General features: G+C 47.2%; 1 protein-coding gene across 1 annotated transcript in view; it reads right to left on the bottom strand.

The window, feature by feature from the left end:
* Positions 1–20,962, bottom strand: part of OTOGL (otogelin like) — a 1,792,821-nt gene that overhangs the window by 495,036 nt on the left and 1,276,823 nt on the right. The window contains exon 31 of the mRNA XM_069629328.1: positions 13,640–13,666. Coding sequence (XP_069485429.1) covers positions 13,640–13,666 — 27 coding nt within the window. The remainder of the gene's footprint in view (positions 1–13,639; positions 13,667–20,962) is intronic.

Raw genomic sequence — 20,962 nt, forward strand, 5'->3', positions numbered from 1 at the left:
AGGAAAAAAGATTTGCTAGTCCTTTCAGAAAGTGATTCACAATTGGAATAGTGAAGTATGGGCCTGGTTTGGGAATGTGCCTAAAGATGGAAAGCACAGCCATGTATCCCTTGACTATAGCCATTTGTAACCCCTGTTGTGTAAGGTGCAAACAAAAAGACAGTACAGCAGATGCAATGCACAGAAAAGGGTCCCTGTCCTTGGCTCTGCACCAGCTGCAACATTTCTTCTATCTGCAGCAATATAGGGCATTTGTTGCTGGCCTTCTGGCCAAGAGCAATACCTCCATAATGTCTTCTGGACGATCCCCGTCTCTGTATATTATCCTTTCAGAAGCTAGGCATAAAGGTACAAGGTTTTAATGACCGGGTGTAGAGCTAGGCCTCGCTCTTGTGAGAGTGAACAACGCTCTAAGGATTGCAAGGTGGAGGACAGATGGCGATGTCTAGAAAGCCCAAGTATGATGTCATCCTGGCCTAATCACGGCAATCAGGGTCATGGTTTTCCCAAACCTCCTATAGCTCCTCAAGAATTTAGGGATGATGGGTACTGGCAGAAATCCATATAGAAGTGGAAAATTCTAGTTCACCACAAATGCTTCCCAAAGTGCTCCTCTCAGGGGAAACTCCCTTGTGAAGAACAGCTTGCATTTCCCTTTGGAACTGGATGCAAACAGATCCACTTGCTGGGTTCGCCAGATCTCCAAAACAACTTCCTGACAACTTCCACTTGTATGGAGACTGAGCCTTGCCTGCTCAGGGCATCCGCTGTTGTGTTCTCCATCATGGTTAGGTGAACCGCCAACAAGGAGATCCTGTTCATTAATGCAAAAAAACAGAGCTGCATTGCCACCCAGAACAGGGGAGTGACTTACACCTCTGCTCTTGTTGATGTACTGTATCTGCACCATTTTGCACGGCATGATCAGGAATATCTTCTCCTATAACGTAGGCAAAAAAAGTTCATCAACGCCCATCTGATAGCCCTAAACTCCAACATTTTATGTGTAGTTTCTTCTCTGCTGGGGACCACAAGCCGTTCAATGTCACCTTGTTCAGGTGTGCCCCCAGCCCTTCAAGTAGTTGTTCGTAATCATAGTCACCTCTGACACAGTTGCCAAAAAGGTTCTCCTGCCACCAAGTCCTCTTTGCAGACCCACAACAGGAGGTCCTGTGTGACCCGGCTCGGGAACTGAAGTAGGTCTGTAATACTGCTTGAGAACTGTGTCGACTCAGATCTGAAGGCCCACTGAAGTGGCCTCATTCTCAGTCAGTCCTCCATCACCAGAAAAATGTGGGATGCCTTGAGACCCATCAACCGTTCGATGTCCAGGGTCCGCAATGTGTGGGTGCAATGTAATTAGGTGATTATTTGCGTAATGTGCAGAGCCCTGATTTCAGTGGGGAAATCCCAGGGGAGTAGTCTAGGGTCACTCCAATGCAATGGAGCATTTGTGGGGATGTAATTTGGGACTTCTTGAATTTGAGGGAGAAGGCTAGTTTGTGTAAGAAGTACAAGGTGTGGCTAAGACGGCCCTGGGCCTGCTCCAGGGAGTTGGCTCTTATCAACCAACCTTCTAAGTAAGGGAAGACATGAATCCCCCCTTGCCTTAGGCTAGCAACCACACTGACAACATCTTGGTGAAGACCCTCAGGGCAGAGGTGTGCCTGAAAGGCAGAACCCAAAACTGATGGTGAGCACAGCCGATCACAAACCTCAGGGACTTCCTGTGCTTTGGATTACTAGGTACATGAAAGTAACCTTCCTGGAGGTCAATTGAAACTAACCAATCCTGGAGCTCTAGGGCCTAGATGATCTGCAAAAATCGTACAATCTTGAATTTGTCCTGCCCAAGGAACTTGTTCAAGCGTCCAAGAAGGGTTTTGGTCTCCTGTGCTTCTTTGGTACCAAGAAGTGAAGGGAATACCATCATTAGTTCCATTCTGCTTCTATATACCCTTGGTTTATGACTTGTTACACTCAGGTCACACTCAGGTGTCTGAAGGGTAAGATGGTATTACATTGCCAGGCTTTTTTTCACTGCATAATTTGCCGGAAATCTCCCTGAAAAATATAGGAGGTGGGTGTGTAAGGGCATATAAGGGGTATGAGGGATGTGGGGTATAGGGTCTACAAAATAGGGAAGGGGGTTGGGGGTTGGAGGGACCCCCCAAAATATAAAAAATATAAAAAATAAAATACAATGAGTTTTTTCCAGACCACTATTTTCAGCAAAAAACTCAGAAAAAAAAAGCCTGCCTATCTAAGAACATAGAACCGTCTGAAGTTATGTTCCACCATTCTCTGGAGCCAGAGAAGGGTGTAAGAAGTCCTCAAAGTGGTTGTGGTGCTGCTGCAGCACCTGAGGGAACAAAGTTGTAGGCTAAGAATGTTTTCCACCTCTACCTCTTGTTGGCCCCGAAAATTGTCTCTGTCCTTGTCTCCCAGTTGTTGCGCCTTTCACTCTCTGGCTGAACGTGCTGAACTAGCAAAGCGATCTGCCTCTCCAGCTCCGATTGGTAGATTGAGTTGACGTACCCCTGCCCCTAAGGACATTGACATGACTTTTTTTGCAGTTTCTCTAGGCTGTCGTCCATCTTAGGCTCAAAAAGGTTTGAAGATTCAAAGAGAATGCCCATCAGTTTTGCCTGGACATACGGGGCAAACACTGACTTCCTTAGCTGAAAAACTCCTTGACACAGAGCTCATGTTCATTGCTCTCCATAAACAAATTAGCCACATCCTGGTATGATTGCAGTGCTTAACACATTGCTTTCTTCTCAACTGTTACAACATTTTAAAAAACATCCCTCATTTCACCTTCTGGGATGTGTTCTGCCTCCTGTGAAATCACTGCCCATAGGGTATGGGTATATTTGGCCAGTGCACATGTAAAATGAATGGCCTTAAAGGCCATGCTGCCTGAAGTGAAAACTTTTTTTGAACAGGTATCATATTTTTTGTCCTCCGTTTCCAGTGGCCGGGATGGGTAGGCACTAGTCTTTTGTCACTGATGTAGATACTTGCACCACACTGATCTCACGGCCAGGGCCAGGAAATTAGGTTCTGTGGATTCGGTCTATATTTCTTTACCAGGTCCTAAGGAACTGCTGGTGATGAGCAGGAGAACTCACCAGTAATGTTCTTTCTATAGTTCTTCTCCCACAAATTCCTCATCTTGATAGATACCTTTGACAGTGAGCGCAGTGCTGTTCGGCATCACTATCGTTGACGACTCCCTCATATACAGCTGCATCATTCCTCATTGGACGTCGGGTGTTGTATAAAAGGTTGCACTATGCCCCGTACTTCAGTTCCCAACTTTTTTCCAGACAGGCTCAGCCTGCAAGTGGAAAACTACAGGAAAGGGGAAAGGCATTGAAATAACAATACTAGCAAATCACCATAAATTGCTTTCCTCAATCTTGAATATCACAGTCTTGGAAATTAAACCGAAAGAAAAGGGGAGAGTGTAGTCAGACAACTGTCAGTGCTCTGAACTTTGCATTCCACTCTTCAAGTCATTGCACAAGAAAAACGACAGCAGAATCCGACTGGACTATGGTCTATGGACTTCCAAGCGGGGTAGGCTGGGACGCCAATGAGGAATCTGTGGAAGGAGAATCCATGGAAAGAACATTATCGGTAAGTCATTTATCCTTCAATGGATTGCATTCTCCCACAAATTCCTCGTCTTGATAGACTCCCAAAGCAGTAGCCATGCTGGAGGAGGGTTGGAAGCTAAACCAAAAAACTCTGGAGGACCGCCCTACCAAAGCATGCATCAGCCCCATGGGCCAAGTTCAAGCTGTGATGCTTGGCAAACTTGAGCAGAGAAGACCAGGTTGCTGCACTGCACTCCCCTCTGAAGAGCACTGGAAGCCGCAACCCCTCTGGTAGAGCCCTGCTGGAACCTCTTTGCCTGTGGAGTGACAACATTCAGCAAAACACAGCACCATCCACCATGAGATGGTTTGTTTAGTGACTGCTTGCCCCAACCTACACTGTGAAAATGCAACAACCAACTGGTCATCCTTTCTGAAGGAGCCCGTCCTGGCCAGATAAAAGATCAGCGCCCTCTTGAGATCCAATCTGTGGAGCCTCTCCTTGTCCTTAGAAGGATGGAAAAAGGGTAAAATGCTGCAAGGTCTATGCTCCGGTCTATATGGAATTTCCGAAACCACTAAAGGTAGACATTTTGGGCTCACCTTCAGGAAGACCTTTTCTTAAGAAAAACTTAAGAAACAGGGCTTTGCTAGAGAGCACCTGCCACTTGCTGACCCTTCCAGTGGATGTAATCGCCACCAAGAAGACTGTTTTAAACATGACCGGTCTGATGGGAGCAGAATACAAGGGTTCAAATGGAGCTGCCATCAGAAACGTAAGGACTAGATTTAGGACCCAATTTGGAACTGCAAAAGGCAAAGGGGGAAAAAATTAAAACAGCCTTTCAAAAACTGTGCCATCACAGAAATGGTAAGGAAAGAGCCCCATAAAATTGAACACAGACGCCAGATACCCCTTCACTGTGTCACTGATGAAGTGGGACACAACATGGGGTCCACCCCTTTTGCCTTGCACCACGTCCCAAACATTCTATATCTGCCCACGTTCAGGGACCTAGTGGAAGGTCTGCGTGCAGCCAACAGCCCCACCAGTACCCCTTCATCGAGTTCCCAGTTGTTAAACTGTTAATACTGCAGTATGCAATTTAATAAAGCTGTTGTCAAACAGACTTTTACCGTCAAAGTCTGCAACAAGCTCACCTTGACAGATCGATGAATCCAAATGGGAGGACCAATGCAGCAGTGAAAGCTCCCCTGAGACAGCCCTGGTCTCTCCGACCCGGGATAGGATAACCCAGGGGAGAGGACAGGACCGCCAGGTAAACCCTTTAATGGGAATAAAACCCTGGTCGAGTCCAAACTCGTGCGGATCGGGAGGCTGAAGTAGAAGCGTCTCGGATCGATGGCAGAACAAGGAAGTCACATGGGAGTGTTCTTCTAGGTACACGGGAGAAGAAAAACAGGAGAAAGTAAGAGATGGGAAGAAAGTAGAATGGTATAGTAGGTAAAAGAAAATAATCCTCTCACCATCGAAGGAACGAAGATGGAGGAAGAATATTCAGGATTGGAGATTGGATGGTTAGTGGAGCAGCGGGAGAGACTCTGGAAGGAATCAACAGGTGAGAATCCTAATTGAAGTGAAGGGGGAGCTCTCAAGGGACTAAACTTACTCTAACGGAAGTCTAGGAAGAACGGGGAACTCTCCGGTCTGCCGGATTGGTCTGACAGAGAAATTAGCCGGGGAAGACTGAAGGATGAATCTGGATAAGAGGAAAGAACAGGGTTAGGAGAGATGAGAGGCACAATTAGGATGGACTAGAATAAGTAAGTGGAAAGTATCAGAAGCGAACTCACGGAGCGCCAAAAGCAGTAGCGACGCGAAGCATCGTCCGCTTCGATTCCGGATAAAGGATCACATGAGCGCTTGGCCGTACGTCGGAGAGACGTGCAAAGACTGGACCGCTGCAGGTAGTATGGGGAATCCCATGGGCATCCATCTTGGAACTACCTGTAAGAAGAGTACCGCACAAGCGGGTACGTGCCCACAAAGACCATCTGCGGCGATGTGTAACACCAGTCACTGTACCTCAGCTTGTCAATAGCCATGCATGTAGGTTGAAAGGGTCCAGGTGCTGCACATTGCCTTCCAACTGGGACAAGAGGTCGGGCCTCCGAGGAAGCCGGAGAGGTGGGCATATGGCCAGCTCCACGAGATCCAGGTACCACGTCGTCCTCATCCAGTCCAGGATGATCCGGATCAGGTACGCTCTTAATCTGCGCAACCTCCAGTGAACCCAAGGGATGACCGGTGTCGGCAAGAACGCATAATGGTGGACGAAGACCCACTCCACTAGAAATGCACCCCCAATGTCCCCATGGGGAAAATTCCCTTGAACAGAACTGTCTACATTTAGTGTTGTTCACTGTCACAAACAGATCCACCGTCGGGGTGCCCCACTGGTTAAAGTTCTCTGCAGTGACCTCTGGGCATAGCTCCCACTTGTGGGAATCCAAGCTCTGCCTGCTCAGAGCGTCCGCCAACCCATCCTCTACCCCTGCTACATGAGCTGCAGAGGCTGGGATATTGTACTCCAGCATCTACAACCATAGCTGCATGGTCTCCCTGCACAGCGGTATCTATCTCATGCATCCCTGCTTGTTGAGGCAGTGCACGGCCACTGTGTTGTCTGTTAGCACCAGGTCATGTTTCCCCCGTAGTGGAGGCACAAAAGCTGTCAGCACCAGTCTGACTGCTCGCAGCTCAGGCACATTGATGTGGCAACATTTCTCCTCCTGAGACCAATGACCTCTGATCTGGGGTGTGCCGCAATGGGCTCCCCAGCCTTGCAGTCAGGCGTCCATGACCACCCGCCCTTCCGACCATGGTACCCAGAAAGGTTCTCGCATCAACATGTTTGATCTGTCACTCCACCATGTCAGGCCATTCGCCAACCACTTGGGCACCTGGAGCACATCTGACATCTGCTCATAGTTCTGCCACCACTGGCTCCTGAGAAGCCAATGAAGGGATATCATGCAGAGTCTTACATGTGGCACTAGACAAATGCAGGATACCATGAGGCCCAGAAGGTGCAAGAATGCCCATGCCGGTAGACTGCTGGAAAGGGCTACCCATCTGTGCCACATTGGTGACTCTCTCCTCAGAAGGAAAGGCCTTTCCTTCCCTGTTGTCTAAGACTGTTCGGATGAACAGGAGCTTCTGTGCTGGTGAGGTCTGAGATTTCTTTAAGTTCATGGAGAAACCCAATTCGTGCAGAAGCAAACAGGTTTCCTCGAGATGACTAGAAACTTGTTCCGGTGACCATGCTCGGATAAGCGAATCGTCATAGTACGGGAATACAAAGATGCACACTCTTCCGAAGTGGGTCGCTATTACTGGCATCAGTTTGGTAAAGACCCTGGGTACAGAGGGCAAGCCAAAGCGGAGCACCTTGAATTGATAATGTGTGTCCACAATGACAAACCTGAAGAATCTGATGTGCTTCCGATGGATTGGCACGTGAAAGTAGCCATCCTGCAGGCCTAGCAACAAAAGCCAGTCTTGAAGCTGTAGAGCCCGGAGAATTTCCCCTAGTGTCACCATCCTGAATTTGTCTTTCCTTAGATACTTGTTCATCTCTTTGGTGCAGGATGGGACAGAGGCCAACCCCCTTCTTGGAAACCTTGCAGTACCGGGAGTACCAGTGCAAACCTACCTCGTGGCTGGAACTGGCTCCACTGCTCCCTTCAGGAGAAGGGCCTCCAGCTCTTCTTGCTTTTCCTGCTCCGGTTGTTGGGTGTGGGTGCCTGTCTGAGTGTTTTCACACAAATGGAAGACAGTAGCCCCATTTGATCCGTTGGAGGACCCAGGCATCATAAGTGACTCCCCGCCATCAGTCCAAGAATCCGGAGATTCTCCCTCCAACTGCCTAAGTATGACAACAGACCTCAAAGAGGCTTTTATTTATTTGTATTTATTTATTTATTGGTTATTTGTAATGCGCACTATACAGCAACATTGTGTTTCTAGGCACATCAAGACAAGGGGGAGTGATAGGGAAGGGGAAAAAGCTATAAAACAAAAACAATAACGTTCTTAAAAGGTCTTGAAACATTCAGAACATGCAAGTTCTATAACATGAGAGGAGGGGATAGGGCAAGGGGGAAGTGCAGGGAGGGGGAAGAAGGAAGAAAACAAGAACAAACAAAAAGCTCTGACTAGGTCGTGAGACGATTTAGAACATGCAAGTGCTGAGACATGAAAGGGGAGAGGGGGAAAGAAGGGGAGGACAGGAGGGGAGGTATGTGGAAGGTAATCCTGAATTGCCTATGTCATGAGGCTCACCCATGGCACTGAACCCAACAAATGACCCTCAATATTCACCGAACCGAGCTTGCGGCCTGGTCCAATGTCCACCATATAGCCATAATGGGACGGTAGTCCAGTTTCCATGGCTTGCCATCACATTAAAAGCATTAAAAAGAAGGAGCATCTTTCTAGATGGTCCCTTATCCAAAATTTCTGTCAGACCACATTGAACAACTGGCTTTGATGTAGTAGCCTTTCAAAGTAGCCTTGATGAATGCTAGGTCCCTCTCTGCCCATGCTTTGGACATTGCTGATTTCATAACCCATGAAAAGCTTGATCTCCTTGCGGTCACGGAAACCTGGCTAAATGCAGCCTCAGGGCCATCTCTGGCACTTGCTATACCAAATGACTATGCTATTATCAGATGCAATAGAAACACCAATCAGGTGAAGGGAGGCAGACTCGCCTTCATCTTCAGAAACACATTAGACATTAGAGTCATTCAGGACGTTCAAATCCCCTCTGCTGAATCCTTGTCCATCAAACTACCACTATCACCTAACCATACAGCAACAATGCACCTTATCTACCGACCCCCAGGACCTATTTCATCTTTTATAGAGGATAATGTATCACTTATATCTGCGGACACTAAACCTAATTCACAAACTATCCTACTTGGGGATTTTAATCTTGGTTTTAACGACCCTAAGAATACGAACGCCCGTGATTTAGCCAACACACTATCCGACTTGGGTCACACCCATATGATTCACGAGCCTACACATATCAAAGGAAGAACACTGGACTGGCTCACTAACCTCAATTGCTCTATTGATCCCTTATATAATGATCCTTGTATCTGGTCGGATCATCACAAAATAACCTTTTCCATCAAAGCCAACACACAACACCCGGCTCCTATCATAGCTCCAGCTACCAGCACGAGAAACAAGAAAAACATTACACAGGATAATCTCCTACCGCTATTACTCCCCCTTCTCAACAACATTGACACCAACTCTGACCCGACAGTCCTAGTGGATACTTACAATCAGGCAATCCTTAAAGCACTGAATACCATCGCCCCCCTAAAATTGCGGAAATCTAAACCACAATGTCACTTGAATACATGGTTCACGCCGCATCTTAGAGAACTACGCAAAACCAAGAGAACTGCAGAAGCACATTGGAAAAAGTGCCCCACAGTAACCAACAAGAATGAGCTAACCCTAGTATCCTCCAGCTACAAAGAAGCCATCTTACTCGCTAAAAAAGACACCCACAACAAAAGGATTACACAAGCGGAATCCAATACAAAAGAACTCATCAAGATTCTAAAAGAACTAGAATCCCCTATTGCCCCTATTGACACATGTGTCACAGTTGCACTATGGTGAAGAAACATCCAGAAGGCCTTATTAGATAAAATAGCTTGCTTACAATCTAAAATCAATGCGAAAAAATCCCTGTTTCTTGCTGACCCTGATTACAAAAAATTCCCTAACAAGTCTCCCACCTCTGAGTCAACTTGTAAGCCATTCAGTTTCTCACCCTTCTCAATGTGGGAAGTATAAAATATCATTAGAAACTCAAACCATCAAATCGCCAAGGTGACGCTTGCCCTGCCCCGATCATCAAAGCAGCAGCACATGACCTGGCACCATTTATTACCAACTTGATCAATGTCTCCTTTAAATCCGGAGTAGTGCCTGATAACCTTAAAGACGCTTGGGTCATCCCGCTGCTCAAAAAACCAACTCTTGATCCAGCCAACCCGTCCAACTACAGGCCGATAACAACTGTACCCTTCCTATTAAAAATACTAGATAGAGCAGCTTACCTGCAAATACAGGTTTATCTAGAATCGAATAATCTCTTGGGACTTAGGCAATACGGCTTCCGAACTAGACACGGCACGGAAACTGCACTAATAGATCTCACTACTCAGATCTAAATCCTAAAAGACAACGTTAAATTTGCACTCCTCTTACTGCTTGATCTGTCAGCAGCTTTTGATTTGGTCAACCACCAAACACTCTGCCACCACTTGAAAACTGCAGCACACTTCTCTGACGCAGCCACTGCCTGGATCAGCTCTTTCCTGGCGAACAGAACTATGAGGGTCTTCTCTCCTACTGTCTCAGCTGAACCTTCACCGGTACCTTGTGGGGTCCCGCAAGACTCTTGCGTGTCCCCGACTCTCTACAATGTATTTACGAAGCCCCTCTTCGATATCCTTGACTACCTGTGTGTCACGTATACTAATTATGCGGACAACACCCAGATACTCATTCCTATTTCGGGTGACTATGCAACAGACAGCAAAATCCTCAATTAAATCTACGCAGTAATACAAGCATGGATGGCACATCATGGACTTTGTCTCAACGATGAAAAAACGGAGTTGCTCATCCTTGGTACTCACGCTAAACTAAAAAACCTGAACACTGCTTTCAAATCTTTCACGATAGATGGTAATCCTATCCCTGTCTCTAACAACACAAAAACCCTTGGTATCTACCTTGATGCCACCTTATCCTTCTCCAAACAAACTAGCGTAGTAGCCTCATCAGCCGCTTACACCTGCAAACTGATCACCGCATGCAGGCCGTTCATCTCCACACCCAACTGCATTACACTTGCTAGAGCGCTAGTCTTGTCCAAAGTAGACTATTGCAATGCCCTTTATTTAGGCACCAGCCACAAAAATATCCACACACTACAAGTAATTCAAAATAATGCCATCAGGGCAGCTCTAAACATCCCTAAAAAGTTGCATATCTCTGAGACTAGACGTAATCTGCACTGACTCGCAGTAGAGCATAGAATATCCCTCAAAACTTTGGCCCTCACACACAAAGCCAGGGCCAACCTTGCACCAGCCTACCTCACCAACCAACTTACCGCACATACATCATCAAGACCGCTTAGAACAGCACAAGCAAACACCATGTCCATACCGAGATTCAAACTCCATAACTCGGGAGGAGCTAGTTTCCCTGTACAAGCAACGAAATTATGGAACACATTCCCCGCCCTCCTTAGGTCAGAACCTTCCTTTTACCGATTCAAATGCAACACGAAGCGTTGGCTTCACGACATGGACACAATGACAGCCTAACTTCCCTGATCCTTGACTTACTGTCTACATACTGTACGTATTGTAAATAATTTAGTATATACTATATTTTATCTCTAGCCTCCATTGCCTACCACACAAACATTGCACCATGTAGGTATGTATCTGTAATACTAATGTCTGTATTTATCTGTAACCGTAACCACTGTAACCTTTGCTTACCGCATTCATATGTAACTGTAACCAGATCTAAACTTACGCGCCCGTATGCCTCCGGGCCTGGCTGCGCTTTATAAATAAAACAAATACAAATACAAATAGTACACAAGTCCAGTGCTGTTACCACATTTTCCCTCTTTTTGAGGAAGGCAACATTAGGGTGACCATAAGGAGAGATCTGCACTATATCCAATTCCGGAGAGGGGTCAGTACCACTGTCATCCCTATGGTCCAGTGCCAGTTCCATCAGGCCAGTATTATCTAAAATAAAGTCTCTGGGGGGTGCTTGTCTTTGACCCTCCATGTTTTCTAATCTGTAGAGGATTTAGTCCGTCTGTTTGTCAAAGATATGTTTAATTGCTTCAAAATACCGCTCTCATAGTTGAAGTATAACATTCAGAATCCTTCGACAACAGGAGCAACTCTAGTGAATGAGGGCTCCAAGCTAAGGCCAGCACTGAGTGCTTCAAGTGTTTTTGCATTTACAGTTAAGTCTTATCTACTGAGTGTGTGCGTGTGTGCGCTGACCTTTACGGATCATCTGCCTTCCTTTAAAGGCGCAGTGGGTGCTTGCTCCTTCATCATTGTCGAGACCGAAGCCGTTGATGCTGATGCCTTTTCAAAGATATCAAGCTTGTTTGGACAAAGTGGTTATCATTATTCTGCAGAAAGGCAAGTTACTTTTAGGCCACAATCATCAGGCGTATTCTTCCCTGTTGGTCCTCCTGGAATTATGCTTCTTTTTCCTGTGGAAGTGAAAGTAGAGTGACATGACTTGCTCCTGGAATGAGACCGTTTGTGGTGCTTTTTATGGCATTTCTTCCAGTCCCACTTGGAAGAGATCTTTTTACGAAGTGACCTGCTCAGTGGTTTTACCTTACTCAGAAGCGAGAGTGACTTTTGGAAGAAATATTACCCGATTTAGATGGTTGCCTACAAGAAGCTAATTTCACCGTTCTTTCTGTTTGTGGCCTGGCTTTTGCCCCAACGTCAGTCCACCTTGTCAAGAAGGGCCTCCAAGCACCAGTGGAAGATGTTATGTGTGGCCATTATTGACATTTTAGAAGTGCAGTCCATGCAGTGCCTGAAACCCGAGGCCTTCGAAATACCAGGAAGAGTGACACAGTTGAATTTTCTCCCACAGAGAAGAAGAGACGTTCCGTTTCAGTGTGCTACGCATGTGGGAAAAATGAATTGGGATCACAAGGTAAGGTGTGCTCTATGTTTGCATCAATGCTGTCACTTCCACAGCCATTAAGTTAACCATATGTGTTGCCTGGGGGCCAAAGCACAAACCTGATGACTATGTGGGAGAACTCAATCCATTAGAGTGCTCAGTTGGCCGAACCAGGATCTGAACTTGCAAAGTGCAGGCTGGTCCAATGATTGGTATGTAACTCGTCAGCTACAGTATCGATCACTGCATCCCTAATATATCAATTGGCAGTCATTTCATTTACTAGGTTTCCTTTTTCTGGTAAATACGATGTAATTGAAGGAATAGAAGGATAGGGTTTTTGCTCATTCTTCTTTAAGGCTGTTGCAATTGTAGGATAAGGAGCCTGGCAACTCATTCATAGACGGAATGATATCATTAACTATTTGACAACTGTTTCGTCAAGCACAGAACATTGGTATTACAAGGATACTCAAAAAACTTCACTACATAGTGTTGGCTTTGTAAATATTGGCTCAGTCTATAACAGGATGTATAATATGTCATAATGCACTTTAATATTGCCATATTACTGCAATTATAGGGGAGGCTGGCTACCTTTTTAACTTTCTTAACATTTTGTTGATATATGTATGTTCAATTTTGAAATAATGAAAAGCAAACAATATTGAGCATTTGAATTTCAAATATAGACGTCATGTAAATGGCTCCTATAATTAATTGTGACAATATGTACAAAATGGTCATGCAAATAGAGGAAGAGGGTGTCTGTGAGTAGGGTTGGGCTCTTTGGCCCATCAGATAGGAAACTCCTGTTCAATTCACAGGATATCAACAGTAAGTATGAATGAATCGATGTGCATATTCCATTGGAGTTTATTTCTATACTGACCTGTTACTCTGAAATCACAGTTGGATTTTCCTTTTTGATAATTTGATGAATCCATCACTTTCTGTTAGTGGATAAGCGGCTATAGATACTCCATTGCTTGCATGTGAACATTCACATTTTCATCAAAACATGAAGTGATGTAAAGAGGGAAAATACTTTGGGCTATTCAAATCGCTTGCACGTATGGGACTTGTACAACCAAGAATAACATTTATGTGAAAACTTGCCTTTCATAATTCTAACAAAAGTAATTTTGAGGCATGTAAAAAAGGATTTTCTCATGTTATCTACAACATTTTAGTGCCTAGAAGAGAAGCACCCTTCGATTCTGAATTCATATGTATACATAGTGTCTACAACTTTAAAAAACGCTTCATTCAAATTATTACATACCTTGGTTGTAGTGTTCACAATCATATGCTGAAAGAAAAGAGGAAAATGTATGAAACAATTGTATCAGGAATCTCAATGAGGTTTCACAGATTTGACTTTTTTTGACAGATTTGATTTTCAATTAATACAGGTACATTGTGGCTGGTTTGAATTGGATAGTTATTTCATTAGCCTCAGTTTAATTCACTATTTAAACTCTTGAATTGAAAACTTACCAGTGAAAGTGTTCTTCAGGAGTTCATGTGTTGGAAAATGAATGAAGGGTGCATGCATATTGATTCAAAATATCATACTTTTGGTTATTTCTTGAAAGAGATTAATAGAGCTCGGTGTTATACAGTCTATTGATCGTAGGAAAGAAAGAGTGCATACTGATGGCTGCATAGGAAAAGCCCCGTCCCACGCTGCACATAAGTGCATACAGGGAATGGCAGGCCCTTCCTCAGCAGCCCGGAAGAAGGAAGGAAGGTGCAGAGAGCAGCTAAGTGTTTGTAGCGGGTGTGTGTATGTTTGCGTGTTTGTGAGTCTGAGTGCATGTTTGGTGGCAGGGGTTCAGTGTTTGTGACAGGAAAGGGGGTGGGGGAGTGATAGTGAAGTTTGGGGGTGAAACCCCTGATAAGGGGAAATTCCCACAAACAGAGGAGAAACGTGTAGGCAGAGGGTGTCACGTTGTGAAGTGACAGGCCCTGTGTTGCCCACATCGTCCCGCATTTGGGCCACGTGTTGGAAGGGAAGTGACATTGGGCTAGAGCAGAGGCGGGACTTGGGAGAGAAAGGGAGTTCAGTTCACGTGTGGCCAAGAATAAAGAAGGTTCCACACTGCACTCCGCCTATGCCCCGTTATTCCTAGATGCGTGTGAATGATTGGAGAAAGCTGTGCTAGACAGAGCGTGGTCCTCTCTTGCCGGCTAACTTTGGCAATCGCGCTGGCTGGTTGAAGCCACCCACGTGGAGGGTGAGGCGGGCCATGTCCCCACCACCTGAAGCGCAGCCACAGAGGGTGTCGTTGGACACTGTTCGTGTGTCGCAAAACAAAAGGGTGGGTTTCCCCTACTTCGCTGGCAGAGGGGAAGTCAGCAAAGTGACTAGATACTAATTTCACTGTTGGCTGTAAGTGAAAAAGTGAGCGAAATAAATCACAGTAGACCTAGATGCTACTAAGTTGATCCCAAAAAGGGGTTTCCCGTACGAGCGAGGAAAATCACTCAATAAGGGAAACCACAATTGCCTGTTCAGATTTAAAGGCAAAAGGGCCAAACAATAAATCAGCAAAGGGCAGTCTGATCACTAATAGATCGTGCAGCCAACCTCAATAATTAGTTACACCACTGCACAATATAATGAACACATAATCATTGAAAAAAACGCTAAAATTAGCCAAGGGATGCTGTGCACTTTACACGATGCACTTTATTATTGATATATTAATGTTGTTATCTTGTGTATTTTGTATAGAATTTCAGATGATTTAATACTTATTTTAACAAGTACAAATTCTAATAAATACAGTATTTTTAATGACTGTTTTGTTCTTAGTGGATTGATCTGCGTTGTCACCCTTGGGGGTGCTTCCCCATTTTGGTGGTCTGATTGCGACCTTTTGAGCGTCTATAATTTGTTCCGCTGGCCTGACCTTCGTTTATATTCACTGTTTGTGTGTCAGCATGCCTCCACATCCCAGGCCTGCAGGTATGGCCGCGATGGGGCAATCCGGCCATGAGGCCCGGCCCCAGTAAGCCATGCCCCCCGCTCACACAGTGCTGATGCCCATATACGCATATGATAGCTACCGGAGGCCCAGCACCGTTAAGCCATGACCCTGCACCCGCTCGCAGACCGCAGCGGATCTCCTGCATCCACGATATATGCCAGAGGCTTGGCTCCGTTATGCCACGCCCCCGCATGAGCTAACAGGATGCCAGCCATAGCCAGTATCCCCAGGCACGGGCTACACGCCGGGGACTCAACAATAAAGACCAAATGGAAGGCCTACACAAGGGGCCCGGCACCATTAGCAGGTTACAAGCCCTCCAGTCACACCAAGATAAAAGACACAGTAAGGCACATGCTGAAGGGGCACCAGACGACCTCACCTAGTCCCACATGCCCAAATTGGACAAGCACAAGGGCTCAAGCATACATATCTCGCCCACAGTACAGGCTGGTCTTCCTCCTCCGCCACATCAGTTGAGACTTCATAAGCGGCGCCCAGCCCTGCTCAAGCAGCCAGAAGCATGTCTTATACAGAGGTCATGTCCGCGTCAGGAGCAGGACCCTCAGGGCAATCGCCCCCCTCAGGCGGAGGCTCTCAAGTGCTACACCTACCCTACGTGTTTGATGTGCGTGACACCAGCAATCTGGGCCCCATATGGTCAACATGGCTATGCAACTTCAAGTTTTATATGGGGGCCATAAGACTCAACGATGACATTTGGCTCAAAAACACATTATCCATGGCCGTTGGACCTGCAATCATAGACATTGCAGGGGAACTTGTCAACCTCGACACTGCCTCTTATCATGACCTACACACCAAATTGTCCAAATACTTTACATCCCATACCAATGTTGACTATGAAAGACACCTCTTCCACACCACACGCCAAGACAAAGGGGAATCCCTCAACAACTATGTAATGCGGCTGCGCATCAATTTAAAACATTGCAAATTCCATCGATACTCCAACGAGGAAGACCTACGATGTCAGGTCATAGCGGGGTGTGACTCCCAGTCGTTTTGAAAGAAGCTTCTACAGAAGCAGCGGTCGCTGTAAGAAATCTTAGCACTGGCTCGCATCAAAGCGGCGGTTGAGTCCCAGTTAGAGAGCCTGGGCAAAGTTACGCTACAGCCGAAGACCCCAGAACCAGACGCCATCAACAAACTCTTCACAGCCCCGAACATACCGCCCAGACGCACAGACACCATGTGCTTTGTGTGGTTATGAATACCTGCCCACAGGTGACTGCCTGGCCCCAGGACAGAAATGTGCTGCATGTGGAGGCGATGACCCCTTCCGGGCCGCCTGCAAAATGCCCCTTGTTCCCCAAGGAAGCCGGAGGAGCATGAGGGAATGCAGGCGGACAACACCATTGAGCCCCCCGGGGGGGTGGCTCTGACCCAGAAGCCAGATGGCAGCGATGTGAAGAACGAGACCGCAGGAAATCATACACCCGAGAGGAGTAGAGGCCGGCTGAAGGTCCCAAAAGGACCGGCCGCAGACGTTACGTCTGCTACATTGAAATGCATCCCTGTCATCGGGTGAAGACCAAAGGAAGAAAGGATATGTCTGGGCCTTAAACAACAACACCGCAACCCAACACAGTCCAGTGTTGGCCTTCCAAGTGAATGGCATGCCGCTGGACTTCCTGATAGACACCGGAGCCACGGTTAACATAATCAGTGAAGAGGCATATAAGACCCTCCCAAATGCACCGAAGCTCAGAAAGGCCACCGTTGATATCTACCCCTACGGCTCCACCACGCCGCTTCCCTGCAAAGGCGGCATCTCTGCTGTGTGCACACACAAGGCTCATGAGGTAAAACTCCAGCTGCACGTCCTCAAGATGGAGGTGAACAGTGGCTGTATGCTCAGCCTTAAGACAGCAGTGGACATGGGGCTTGTGCACATTCTATACCAGCTGATTGCGCATAAGTACTTTGCAAGACCCGAGGACATTGAAGCTGCATCCCCTAACCTATTTAAAGGGCTAGGCAATTTGAGAAATTGCAAAGTCCAGCTGCACATCAACCCTGAGGTCAAGCCCATCGCACAACACTACAGGGGCATACCCATCAATATCCAAAGACAGGTGGAGGAGATCAACAAACTCTTAAAGCAACATGTCATCGAGCCCGCGACAGGGCCCACCCCATGAATATCCCCCATAGTATCTGTCCCGAAGGAATCTCCGGAGTGCTCCATCAGACTATGTGCATACATGAGGATGGCGAATGAGGTGATAGAAATGGAACGGCACCAGGAACCCAGAATGACGGACATGATACACCTACTGCATGGTGCCAGATTCTTCTCAAAGTTGGACCTCACGAAAGGGTACCACCAGATCGAGATAGCGCCGGAGTCAAGGTATATCACCACTTTTGCAACACACATGGGCCTTTTTCAATACAAAAGGCTCAGCTTTGGCATCTCATCTGCGGCTGGGATTTCTCAAGAAGAAATACACAAAGTCATCCAGCATGTCCCAAACTGCCTGAACTATTCGGACGATGTGCTGGTCTTTGGCAAGACAAAAGAGGAACATGACGCGGCCCTACACAAGGTCTGCTCAGCACTAGAGGCAGCAGGGCTAACACTGAACAGGGTAAATTTGAGTTCAAGAAAAGCTCCCTCCGATTTTTCGGACACATATTCCCAGAGAAAGGCATGAGGTCGGACCCTGACGAATTGGCGGCGCTGAACATGGCCCAGATACCCCAAAACATCTCGGAGTTACAGTAATTCCTGGGTCTGACGAGTTACTGCTCAAGTTACCTGCAGGTACCTGCAGGACTATGCTACCATCAGTAATACCCTCTGCTTACTAACTCAGAAGGACCAGCCTTTTGAATGGTCGCCAGACTGCCAACGCGCATTCGAAACCATCAGAAATAACATCGCCATGGTCGAACATCTACTGCCTCTAATGACTTTTTAAATTGTAACGATGTGCAGTGACTCTTGACCACCCAGCCTGTCTACAGTGTTCTTCATTTGGAGGGGTGGAGCAGCACTCAAGAACCCCTTGTTGTCCGTGGAGTGGCCGCAGAATGGTGGCTGAGTGGCAGTCTGTGCAGTGACTCTTGGCTACCCAGTCTGTCTACAGTGTTCTTCGTTTGGAGAGGAGGAGCAGCACTCAAGAACCCCTCGTTGTCTGCGGAGCGGCTGCAGAGTGGCGGCTGAGTGGCAGTCTGTGCAGTCTATGGCTGCTATGGCTGCTCTGGCTGCCGCTACCCCTGCCGCTACCCCAGGCCCAGTCTATGAAGAGAAAGGAGGCCACCTGCGGAGCTCTCGCCTGCGTCCAAACCCGTGGAAGTTGTCACCGTCTGATACTCAACAGGTGTTTGAACTTCTATAGACTTCGGACAAATCTGCATTTAAGGAAAAAAATGGAAGACTTGACATTGCTAAATCAAGCGGAAGAGGTGCAGTAAACTTCCATCTACCATCATCGCTTGGCATGAGGTTACTCAATCCATCTGCTTCTGCTGTAACCTCTAAACTGGACCAGACCTTGCTTGACCCTGCTAGCCCCGTCCCCGCTCCCACGCATTCTCTTAAAGCTCTGCCATCGATACCCACTCCCCCTCCCCACCCTCATGCTCCTCTAGCCCCGCTCCCTTACCTTCAGCCTCCGTTCTGCCTGTCAGAGGAAGAGCGGTTTCGGTTGTTCTGGGTGGGGCACGGACGGTGGATGGCTCGGGGGTGACGGTGCTCTCGGGGGTCATGGGTTCTCTTGGTCGGACACTGGAACACCCGGCGGAACACTCGACATGCCCTGGTGCAATCGAGCCTGAAGCTGTGGTAATCGCTGCCATCCTCGGAGAGACTGGATGGATTGCGGACAAGTGCAACAGCAGGCAGACCCATGCCTCGGGAGCCTCTTCCTGTAGAGGATTGGGTGGAGGGATAGGGCGGGCCGGCGAGAAACCTCCTTGAGGTTCGGGCGATTGTGCATTCCATTTCTAGTGGGCGGGCCCTACTCCTGCCGGAGTGCCAGCCTGAAGCTTGTGCACCTACAAAAGTTCAATCTGTAGAGTGGAAGGAGAGTTCCCCTAGTGGAGAATTGGAACCTGGCAACAGCACTAGAGCTTGCCTGCTGGACAAAACCAAAGAGGCAAGCACGTGAGCCACAGGAGCCAGGGGCCAGGAACTCTGCCCGTTCTGCTCCAGGTAAGCCAGCGCTGCCACATGCATAACACCATTTGCTGACTAGAAGCGCTTAATTCACAGCGCATTTCTTTCGTTCCTGTCCAATTAACGCTGCCATCCCGCACGGCTGCACACGTGTGTGCTGTCCATGCCTATAACGTGCCACTCGGATACTTCGCATTTCACCTCCCGACTCACCTTCGCTGGACGCCCTTGCCACTTACCCGCAGCTACAACTATTATGGACCACATCCTTTACACCTATGGCTGAACGCTGTGCATCCCTTACTTGCCCCTCTCCTTTAGACCTTTCATTACATCCCCCTTATTTACAAGTATATTCTGTAATGCCTGCCCAATGCCATTTTGTATCTAGATGCCTTTATACTGTGCCTAGTGAACTGTGTTGCACTGCTTCTAGCTGCCTAGTTTGTGCCATTTTGAAACCTAGTTGCCTATACTGTGCCTATTGAACGGCCCATTGAACCTAGTTGCCTTATACTGTGCCTATTGAACTGATTTGCACTGCTGTTAGCTGCCTAAATGTGCCATTTTGAATCTAGATGTCCCTGTACTGGGCCTATTGAACTGATTTGCACTGCTGTTGGCTGCTTAATTGCACCATTTTGAATCTAGATGTCCCCGTACTGCGCCTATTGACCTGATTTGCACTGCTGTTAGCTGCCTAAATGTGCCATTTCGCATCTAGATGCTCCTGTACTGTGCCTACTGACCCAATTTTCACTACTGTTGGCTGCTTAATTGCGCCATTTTGAATCTAGATGTCCCTGTACTGTGCCTACTGACCTGATTTGCACTGCTGTTAGCTGCCTAATTGTGCCATTTCGTATCTAGATGTCCTTGTACTGTGCCTATTGACCCGATTTGCACAGCTGCTGGCTGCCTAACTGTGCCATTTTGAATCTAGATGTCCCTGTACTGTGCCTATTGACCTGAGTTACACTGTTGCTGGCTGCCTAGTCGCGCCACCTCAACTCCTTTATACCCTTTGTCCTGAACCCATATAATTACATCCTCAGTCCCCTGAGAAATACAAGCTGCGACATGCAGCTAAGAACCTGTGCCAGCATTGACCTTATATTCATAGTCTTCCTAGGACAATCAGCCTGCACTGCTGCCAGCTACCGTGCAAGTAACACTAAGACCTTACTTATTCGCCCATCAACCATGCTCTACCATCCCGAGCCTCTATCGAACCCTTACCTCAGTGACCCAGCCCTTTGGCTCAAGCACTTTGCTACCAAACCCACTCCAAACATCCCATGTATTCTACAACAAAGGAATAGCAGACTTAGAACTAGACTGCCCAGACCACCTTGTATTTTGCGCAATCGCTCTGCCCTTCCACTGCCCAACTCTACCGCAACGCCTAGTCCTCCACCTTCCACCTTACCCATCGCAGCACTCAAGGGAGCTCTTATCAATGCTA

This window comes from Ambystoma mexicanum, chromosome 12 (assembly GCF_040938575.1).
Source record: "Ambystoma mexicanum isolate Mex_15411 chromosome 12, UKY_AmexF1_1, whole genome shotgun sequence".
NCBI classification, from domain to species: domain Eukaryota; kingdom Metazoa; phylum Chordata; class Amphibia; order Caudata; family Ambystomatidae; genus Ambystoma; species Ambystoma mexicanum.